Genomic DNA, 11,304 nt, shown 5'->3' with positions numbered 1-11,304 from the left:
CAAAACAAGTTCATCAAACAAAATCTAATCTAGAGTAATTTAGTTACTCATAGTGTTAAAATAAAATACAAAGAAATCGGATGAAGATAGCATGTGAAATCCTTAAGAGTTTGGCCTCTAATGGCTCCAATTCTCTCAAAATCGTCCTCCAGGTAGCGTTTTTCTATCACTTTCAGTCAAAAACGCATAACCCTTAATTATGTACCAGAAAAGCCTTTGTATATCCAAATAGTGCGTCATAATATGTTAGAGTTTTGTCTAGGTTTTTATCCCATCATGCCATGTATCATGCGCGTGATTCAGCCCTATCGTGCCCACGATGGCACGCGGGAGATCCAATAAATTTTCGTATTTTTGTGCCTCTTTTCCCCAGTTTTTTTCTCCAATTCTCTTCACTTTTTCAATTTTGGTTATTCCTTGGCAGTTTTGCTTCACTCTTAATTGATATTTCATCGAAATCACTCCAAATACTCATGAAAAACATGTAATTACAAAGTGTCATCACAACCGTAAACTTAATATGTTGCTTGTCCTCAAATAGTTTGCCTACAATTGCATATTTCAACAGAAAAAATGCTACTATAACCAATGAATATCACCTTTCCTGACTTTGTTACTTGATCATCATTTTCGCTTAAAACTTTAATTCAGAAAATTCAGAAAATTACCCTCAACATGCCAAATACTCAACCTATCTCGCATCTCACTATGATTTCACTCGTAATAACCAGGTAATCTCTCCATCAACATACAAGAGCATCTTATATTGAATTTGAAAAGTTTCTAAAAAAGTAAATCAAAGTCGTTTAAACACACACTATTTGAGGTTTTTTTCAGGTTGTAGCAAGGCTTATGTCAAGGTGGAATAATTTGGGATAATGTACTTAAACCTTTTGAGCTAGGTACCTAGTTATCCTTGTGTTATCACTTTTCTTTTCATAAAACTCTTTGCTTCGTTCTATTGGTACTAGAGATGGTATTTTTCATTTTTATAATTTTTTTAAGAAGTTATTTAACTTCTTTGTTTTTTTTCACAAATTTTTTATTTTTGTCCAATTTGTCTAATACCTTTTTATTTTTGATCAGTTTCTCTAGTACCTTAAACTTATTTTTTTTCTACAACAAGGAAACAAAAATTCTTCCTAAGTTTAAAGAGAAGGTGGAAAGATTTAATATGTCAAGTCACGGGTTAATTAATTTGGCTATGTCACCGAAAGGAATGCTAAGACTCAAAGTGGTTTGCAACGGATATAACATTAAAATTGGGTTAGCTTAAAAAGACTTAGAGTTTATAACAAAAAAAATTCCTCAATGTGGTTTTATTCAACCAATAAACTAATTCATAAAAGTTGCAAATTCTGTAAAACACAATTACGTGGATACACTCCATAGAAGAAAAAGTAAATAATTGAGTAATTAAGCTCAAACCTTATTCTATGAGGTATCTGGAGATTGAGTACAAGGAAGTTGAATTTCTTTTTCTTCCTTAACTTTCAATCTATAACAGAACTTCCATAATGATCAACTTATATCCAACGATTTATTTGGTTCATCTATATATTGGTAAAAATGAAAATTATAAATCTGAAAGAAACAACAGTCGCAAACTAAATTTATTAAGGCAAAGAAAAATAAAGGGAAGATTATTGATTTGTAGCTTATACTCTTTGTTTGATTATGAAAGTAAAATCGGGAAATTTGCTGAAATAAGAAACTGTTGAAATTGAAATTGTTATAATTAAAATTTTATTAATGGGTTACCTTCCATTAAGCGCTTCTTTAATGTCATAAGCTTGACCGTTTGATTCTCTAATTAGGTGCTTCTTTAAAACTTGTTTCAGACCACATACTGATGACAAGTGACATCATGTGTTCTCCCTAGAAAACATATCTTAATAGTGTAGACAACTCTGATGCATTACTAGAGATTCCGTTAGATGAGGGCTTTACTCCTTTGTACAAATTACCGCCTGTTATGATAGTCTACCAAACCCTTCCAATTATTTCAGCCACACAATTATCAGGAGGTTTCTTAATTACATTTTTCTCATCCATATTCTAAAATGTTGTATAACCTGTAAGCATGACAACTTTTGAACCAATTAAATCAAAGAGAAGGTTTTCCAAAGCGTTTACCACTTCTAAAAAATCATTTTCAGTTGTTAAAATAATTGCATGGTTTTTATCAAAAGAAAATCTAGAATCATGTATAACCTAAAAAAGTTTCTCCGTGTAATTATCAAATGGGGATTCCCAAGTCTGAGTGATTGTTACGATCGCGGTGAGCAACTTTTCTTTTGTGACAAAGACTCTAAATAGACACTATCAAGGCAACTATAAAGAGTGATGAAGGAAGAAATTAGGAGTGCATACATTTGCATCATGTCTGAGATTTTGTATGAGCATGCAACAACATTCTTCTCTTGATCTCCTGGGTCCCCTGTGATCTGATTATTATCTTTCTTGTCTTGTTCATGTTCAATGGTATGAATCCAATAACATTGATTATTTTCTTTATGATCAAACACATTGAAAACTACATCCTCATTATTGAATCTAAGGATCAACTCACCCATTTCCACATTAATAAACGCTTTACCAGTAGCTAAGAAAGGCCTTCTAAGCACTAATGGAGTTTTTGAATATTTGTCCATATCTAATATCACAAAATCAGTTGGAAATACCAACTCACCCACCCTCACAAGCGCGTCTTCTATAACACCATAAAGATATATGATTGATCAAACGGCCAATGTCAGAGTCATATGTGTTGGCTTTCGCTCTCGCAAATTCAACTTCCTCATAAGTGATAGAGGCATTAAATTAATGCTAGCCCCAAAATCACAAAGTGCATGATTAATTTTTAAGCTCCCTTTGGTACAAGGTATGGTGAATCTTCCTAGATCTTTTAGCTTTGGTGGAAGTTTTCTCTGAATGATTGTGTTACATTCTTCTGTCAAGGCTATATGCTCATCAAACCTCAATTTTCTTTTTCTTGTTAGTAACTTTTTCATGAACTTTGCATACTTTGGAATTTTCACTAATGCTTCATGAAATGAAACACTGAATTGAAGCTTAGTAAGCATCTCCATCGATTTCTTGAAAATTCCCCATCATCTTCCTCCTTATTCGACTTCTTCCATATGATAGGGTAAGGTGGCTTGACATAGTAGGGTAGTTCGAGAATATGATCGTTATCAAGTGATTTTCTATCTATCAGTTATCAAGTTTATCCCTCCTCACATAGTATTCACTCGTTTTTTCACTCACCTCTTTTTCTTTTTCAACTTCTACCTCTTCTTCCACATCCAAAGTCTCATCTACTTCCTCAATCTTGTTTATGATTTCTTCTTTTATCACAAGACTGGGACTATACTCCATAATTACTACTTCACTTCCCAACTTGATTGTCTTACAAGTTTCATTCTTTGGGCTATCAACAATAGTACCCATATATCCTCCACTAGGGCTTGGTATGGATCCTACTTGTCGAGACAATTGGCCAATCTACATCTCTAAATTTTTTATGGATGCTTCATGGTTTTTGCTCATTGTTTAATGTTTCTCCTTTTCCAGATCAAAACCACTTTGTGTCATCTTGATGAACTTGTTGAGGGTTTCTTCAAGTGGGGATTTATTTCTCTAGAATGGAACTTGTGGTGCTTGTTGAAAACCATTTTGAAAATTTGCAAGTTGAGATTCTTCACTAACCCCTTGTGGTACATACACCACATTTGCATGTCCTTCTCCACAGAAATCACAACACATGATTTATTTCTGACTTATATTAGTTTGATTGAGAATGCTTACTATTAACCATTTGTTGAGTAGTTCAATTTAAGCCAACAATGCATCATGAGTCTCTAATGTTAGCACACTTTTGGGCATACATAAGGTTTCAATAGCTTTGCCTCCTCTTTCACTGGGTGAATGATATTCATTTAGACTCATTTTCTCAATCAATTCCTTTACATGTACTTCATTCAGAACTTGAACTGTACCTTTTGCTTACATATCCAAAAGAATCCTAGTTTGACTTTCGAGCCATTTTATGAAATTTTGCATTCGTTTCATTCTGCTCATATTGTGATTAGGACACCTTCGTAGTAACAATTTAAACCTCTCCCATGCGTCATACAAGGATTTTGTTTCTTGTTTCTCAAAATTGGAAATCTCAGCCCTTCATTCATTAGATTGAGTAGTAATGAAGAACCTCTCCAGAAATTTATCTTCTAACTCTTTCCAAGTTGCAATTTTTCCGTTGGGTAGACATAATAATCAATCATTAGCCCTTCCAAATAGAGAAAAACTGAACAACCGCAATTTAACTTGATCTTCAGTTACACTCTTTGGTACGCACATTGAATATGTTTCATAAAATAAAGCCAGATGTGCCCAAGGATCTTTATTCACATTGTCGTCAAACTGGTTTTCTCGCAAACCTGAAAGCACATAACTTTTAATAGAAGAAACAATAGGGTTAGCATGTTAGAAACCCCTTGATACTTTTCCTGCATCACTTCTTTTGCATTAGTCTCCCATGGTTGGTAGCGGTGGATCTGCCATGGTTGTTCATGAAACCTGCAGTAAACTAAAAATACCCTAAGCAATATTGCACTAGACAAAGAGTAACAATATAAAAGAATAAAAAATAAAAAATAAAAAATAAAAAATAAAAAATAAAATAAAACAATAAAATAAAATAAAAAGGAAACAAAAAGAATCAAGGAAAAACTAAACTAACTAAGAAATAGGAACAACTAAAATTTAAATCTAAATCTAAAAACAAATAAAAAATAACAAACTTCATACAAGTGTTGCCTTTTTGAAATTATCAACAATCCCCGACAACGGCGTCAAAAAATTGATGACTTCTCGATAAGTGTGCCGATAGTGTCGAAGTTATAAAAAGAAATACTGTATCTACAAGGATTGTTATCTAACAAAGTTACGATTGTGCGAATTTAAAAGTAAAGATGGGAGGGGAGGGGTTGAGTTATTTTCTGAAAAGAAAAATTTGTTCTAAAATTATTACAAGAAAGTGGCTAGGTTACGTATGAAACCCTTGTTTATCCCCTATTGATGTTTAATGCATTGTACGGATGATGAAGTCATTATATTTTCACGGTGAACTAACAAGACCACTATACTCAATCCTTTGGTGTACATCTCACTAGCTTCTACTAGAGGTCTCCTATTCCTATTCAACTAGTGTAAGTAGATTAATTTTCATATGTCAAACTCATAGGTCTAGGGTCAGTAATCCGTACTCGTCTAAAATCATACAATAAGTGCGTCCACAAATAATAAGCATTACAAACAAAAGAAATTAAATAAAAATATAACTTCAATTATCCATATATCATCAAATTAAACATATGATCTAACATATTCAAAAGAAGCTCATCAACAAAACCTAGTTTCGAGTAATTTAATTACTCATGGTGATACAATAAAATACCAAGCAATCAGATGAAAATGGCATGTGAAATCCTTGAATAGTTTGACATCTAATGAATTTCAATTCTCTAAAAATCGTCCTCCTGGTAACTTTTTCCATCACTTATAGTTAAAAATCGCAGAACCCATAATTATATACTAGATAATCCTTTTTATAATCACAGAACCCATAATTATATACTAGATAATCCTTTTTATAGTCAAGCAGTTCTATTCATATTTTTAGCCAATCGCGCTCATGGTGCCTAGTATCGCGCGCGTGATGTTGCCCCATCGTTCCCACGATGGCTCGTGAGAATTCCAGTAGCTTTTCGTCTTTTTGTGCCTCTTTTTCCCAATTTTTACTATTTTCTCCTATTGTCAATATTAGTTATTCCTTGGCACTTGCGCTTCACTTTACTTGATATTTCATCGAAATCACTCCAAATACTCGTGAAAAATATGTAATGATAAAGTGTCATCAGTATTCGACTACCAAGGCATGGTATTCTAATACCAAGTATAAAAGTTGCAAGTTGGAGTATTAGAAAAATGGTAATCAACTTCCAATATGTGGTATTGAACACTAGTGTCAAAAGGAAATTTTTTAAAAGTAAAAATGTGTGTATTTAATGCTTTATGATTCAATTTTAAACTCATACTCATTTCAAATGAATTTGTTTCTAATTCTTGTGACAAGTATTTGTACACAATGTTGTGTGAGAACATTGTGATATTCCTTTGTGTATATGTTGATTACATGTTTATCATTAGCAATGATACGAATGGAATTTTAGAAATAAAGAGGTTTCTAACTTCCACATTCAAGATGAATATTTTTAGAATAATGGACAATCTTCTAAGGATCAAAGTAAAGCAAAATAATGGGGGTTATGAACTTAGTCAAAAACTCTTTGTTGAGAAAGTACTTGATAATTTCAAACACTTATAGTTCAAGGAAGTGTGTACTCCATTTGATCTTATTCTCAAACTTTAAAAGAATGATGGAAAAGTTGTGCCTCAATTGGAATATGCAAGTGCAATTGGTTGTCTAATGTATTTGATGAAATTTACTAGAAGCGACATAGCATTAACGGTTAGTAAAATGAGTAGATTTACTAATAAATCAAATGGTGAGCATTGAAAGGCCATCAGGAAGAATTTCGGTTATCTTTTAAAAAACAACAATTTTGGCATTCATTGTGGTAGGTTTTCTGTCATGCTAGAAGGATATACGATACGAGTTGGATATCGAGTGTCGAAGATCATAAATTTAAAATTGAATGAATTATTACATGATGAAAATAGTGATATAAATAATAACTCTATTTAATCTTAGCTAATCATAGTTGTAACTGAATTAGTCTTGGCTAAGTTCGGAGCTAAGTTAGGAGCTAAGTTAGGAGTTAGTTAGTTCCCTAATTTACTATATATATTAATTACACTTGTATATTGTAATTAGGTTATATAATGAATAGTACTTTAATGAATTTCTCTCCTCTGATATTCCAAAGTTAACATGGTATCAATTTGAAACCTTTTTTTTTCCGCGATTCATCTTCTTCCTTTTTTTTCGTTATTCAATTTCCTTTCTTGTTGAATCACCTCAAGAATGGTGATTTCTTACTCTGATTTTGCTACCAATCCCTCCAATCCATATTATATGCATCAGAATGAGAATCCATCTCTTATTCTCGTTCAACCTGTGCTTGATAACAAGAATTATCAAATCTGATGCAGATCGATGAAGGTGGCTATTATCTCCAAGAACAAGGTAAAATTTGTTGATGGCACTCTTTCTCCTCCTCCTATCTCTGACCCTCTCTATGAACCCTGGCTTCGATGTAACAACCTCGTCCTCTCATGGCTTCAACGTTCCATCTCTGAAGATATTGCGAAATCTCTCCTCTGGTGTGATCGTGCTTCTCTTGTATGGAAAAGTTTAGAGAATCGGTTCTCTCAGGGTGATATTTTTCGCATTGCTGATATTCAAGAGGAAGTAGCTCGTCTTCAACAAGGAACTCTTGATATCTCTTTGTATTTCACCAAATTAATGACACTTTGGGAAGAAATCGAAACTTTTCGCCCAATTCGTGATTGTACTTGTGCTATACCGTGTTCCTGTGGTGCTGCTGCAGATCTACGCAAATTCAAGGAGCAAGACAAGGTAATCAAGTTCTTGAAAGGTCTTGGTGATCAATACTCTCATGTTCGTTCGCAGATTATGCTGATGTCTCCACTTCCAACCCTAGACAATGCGTTCAATCTGATTCTTCAACAAGAACGCCTGTTCAATCTTCATTCAACCACTGATTCTTCATTTGAGAATCAATCGTCAGTGAATTACTCCTCTCAAATGACTTCTCGTTCTTCTCACAACTCCGGTCGTGGTCGTGGCCGTGGATATTCCTCCGGTGGCCGTGGCAACCGGCTCTGCACTCACTGTGGTCGCACCAACCACACTATTGAGACTTGTTTCATCAAGCACGGGTATCCTCCTGGTTTTCAACATCGTAAGCAACATCTCTCATCACCTGCTGGAAATGCTTATGTGGTGAACTCTGTTCAAGATGCTGGTTCTGCTCCAATTTCCTCATCATCATCTACTTCCACATCAACAAATGGATCAAGTGCCTCTTTGTCCACGATTCAAGAGGAATATACTCAGATTTTACAGCTTCTCCAACAATCCAACTTGCAGTCTCATTCACCCTCTTCAGTTAATTCTCTTTTTGCTACAAATTCTGTCTCTCATACCTCTCCCTCTCCTTCATCTGGTAACAATCTCTCCAAACCCTAAGGAGATAATAATAGTCAATGGTGGATTATTGACACTGGTGCCACTGATCACATCACTCATATCTTTGATAGTTATTTTTCCACATATCACATTGCACCCAAATCTATGACCATGCCTAATGGTGACACTGTTACTACCACAATAGCTGGTTCAGTTTTATTATATGACTCCCTTGTTCTTCATAATATTTACTATTTTCCTTCATTTCATGTCAACATTATCTCTGTTACTACTCTATTTGATTCCACCTTATATGATGTCAAACTCTTCCCTAATTGTTGTAAAATTGTGCAGCTACACCATCCAAAGATGATTGGATTTACAGCTAGGAGAATTGGCAAATTGTATGTGCTTGACACTACCTCATTTCTGGATCTCTCTCCCACACCTGATTCTGTCAACAACTCCATCTCTACTCATTCACATTCTTCCAAACCTGATCCTGCCACCATTTGGCATTTTAGACTAGGACATTTAAGTTCTCATATACACAAATGTATTTCATCTCACTTTCCTTTTGTCACTTTCAATGACAATCATAAACCTTGTCATACTTGTCATTTGGCTAAACAAAGAAATTTACCCTTTGCTCATAGTAATACTAAATCTGTTGCCATTTTTGATTTAATTCATGCTGATATATGGGGACCTCTTTCCACCCCTTCCATATGTGGTCATAAGTATTTTCTAACACCTGTAGATGATTACAGCAGGTTTACTTGGACAATTTTCATGAAAAATAAAAGTGAAACCCGAACTCACTTAATTAACTTCATTTCTTTCATAGAAACTCAATTCAATAAGAAACTCAAATGTATTCGTAGTGACAATGGGCCTGAGTTTCTCATGACTAGTTTTTACCTTTCTAGAGGTATCATCCATCATAGGTCATGTGTGGAAACACCTCAACAAAATGGCATCGTGGAAAGAAAGCACCAACACATTTTGAATGTTGCACGTGCTCTTTCCTTTCACTCTCACCTCCCTCATAACCTTTGGCACCTCTCCATACAACAAGCTATTCACATTATCAACAGACTTCCCACCCCTCTTTTGAACAACCTCACCCCTTATCAAATGCTTCATTCTACTCCTCCCAGCCTTAATCATTTAAAAGTTTTTCGATGTCTTGCATACTCCTCGACCTTACACAACAATAGAACAAAATTTGCACCACGGGCAAGAAAATCCATCTTTCTTGGATATTGGGAAGGCACCAAAGGCTACCTCCTTTATGATCCTCTCACCCATGAATTTTATGTTTCAAGGAATGTAACTTTCCATGAAACTATCTTTCCTTTTGCTTCACCTCCACCTGAAAATAATTCTGTCAGTATCAACCCTAATACAAATACCATTGACACATTTGACATTCTCACAGATATTCCACCATCCTTAACTTCACCAAATGAACCTACCTCTCCTCCATCTCTTCATAATTTACCTCCTCCAACACATGACATCACCTCTTCTCCCTCTCCTCACCAATTACCTCCTTCACCACATGACATAATCTCTCCTACTTCCCCTCCTGTACCAACCAGAAAATCTAACAGACTCACAAAACCACCAGCTTATCTCTCTGAATATCACTGCAATTTGCTATCCTCAATGCTGCCAGCATATAATCCAGGTAACTCTCCTTACCCTCTTTCTTCTGTCCTATCCTATGACAAATGTAGTCCATGTCACAAACAGTTTTGCCTATCCATTAGTTCCCTTACAGAACCCAAAACCTATAAACAAGCCTGTAAGTTTGACTGTTGGAATCTTGCTATGAAATCTGAGTTAGATGCTCTTGTATCCACAAACACTTGGTCTGTTGTTGATTTGCCAACAGGTAAGCAACCAATTGGTTGCAAATGGGTCTACAAGATCAAGCATCATGCTGACGGATCCATTGAACGATACAAGGTTCGTCTGGTGGCAAAGGGATACACTCAACTAGAAGGTGTGGATTATTTTGATACCTTCTCACCAGTTGCTAAGCTCACAACAATTCGCACCCTTCTATCTCTGGCTGCTATTAAGGACTGGCATTTAGAACAACTTGATGTTAACAACGCATTCCTTCATGGTGATCTGCATGAGGAAGTGCATATGGATCTGCCTCCTGGGTTCTTGCCCCCTAATTCTTCTTCTAATACAGTCTGCAAATTACATAAATCCTTATATGGACTGAAACAGGCTAGCCGACAGTGGTTTTCAAAAATATCCACTGCTCTTATCTCCCTTGGATATTCACATTCATATGCTGACCATTCTTTATTCATAAAACTACATAATTCTCATTTCACTGCTCTTCTGGTCTATGTTGATGATATTGTCTTGACAGGTGATGATCTATAGGAAATACATTCTGTCAAACGATTTCTTGATTCCACATTCAAAATCAAGGATCTTGGCAAGCTTAAATACTTCCTTGGATTGGAAGTTGCACGATCCACTCAAGGTATCTTTCTCAATCAAAGGAAGTATGCTTTGGAATTGCTTAAGAACAGTGGTTTATTGGCTACAAAGCCTAGTCCAACTCCCTTTGATTACTCCTTGAAACTACATGACAGTGACTCACCCCCCTATGAAGATGAAACAACCTATAGAAGACTTGTTGGCCAACTGTTATATTTGACTACAACCAGACCTGATATTGCTTTCATTGTTCAACAACTTAGTCAATTTATATCTAAGCCATTATAAGTTCATCACTCTGCAGCAATTAGAGTGCTCAAATACCTCAAAAGTGCTCCTGCTAAGGGATTGTTTTATTCTTCCTCCTCCACACTCAAACTTTCTGGTTTTGCAGACTCGGATTGGGCAAGTTGCCCTGCTACTCGCAGATCAGTGACTGGTTACTGTGTCTTCCTTGGCACATCTCTGCTGTCCTGGAAATCCAAAAAGCAGTCCACAGTATCCAGGTCTAGTTCAGAAGCAGAATATAGAGCTTTGGCTAGCTTAACTTGTGAACTACAATGGTTACAGTATTTGTTTAAGGATCTTCACATTCCTCTTAATCAACCTAGCTCAGTCTACTGTGATAACAAGAGTGCAATCTATCTTGCTCACAA

At 35.3% G+C, this 11,304-nt stretch overlaps 1 protein-coding gene and 1 non-coding gene across 2 annotated transcripts; both read left to right on the top strand.

Moving 5' to 3' along the window:
* The first annotated feature begins 4,081 nt into the window (after nt 1-4,081).
* Nucleotides 4,082-4,188, top strand: LOC127134148 (small nucleolar RNA R71). Its single transcript, XR_007807909.1, has one exon. It is a non-coding gene; the product is annotated as a small nucleolar RNA R71 (small nucleolar RNA).
* A 2,995-nt stretch (nt 4,189-7,183) lies between these two features.
* LOC127131036 (uncharacterized) lies at nt 7,184-8,239 on the top strand. The gene has a single exon (XM_051059978.1). It carries the CDS (start codon nt 7,184-7,186, stop codon nt 8,237-8,239), a length of 1,056 nt encoding a protein of 351 aa, XP_050915935.1.
* Nucleotides 8,240-11,304: the final 3,065 nt, after the last annotated feature.

Source organism: Lathyrus oleraceus, chromosome 3, assembly GCF_024323335.1.
Source record: "Lathyrus oleraceus cultivar Zhongwan6 chromosome 3, CAAS_Psat_ZW6_1.0, whole genome shotgun sequence".
NCBI lineage: Eukaryota > Viridiplantae > Streptophyta > Magnoliopsida > Fabales > Fabaceae > Lathyrus > Lathyrus oleraceus.
Note: the sequence above shows the minus strand (reverse complement) of the source record. Positions and strands in the feature narration are given on the sequence as shown.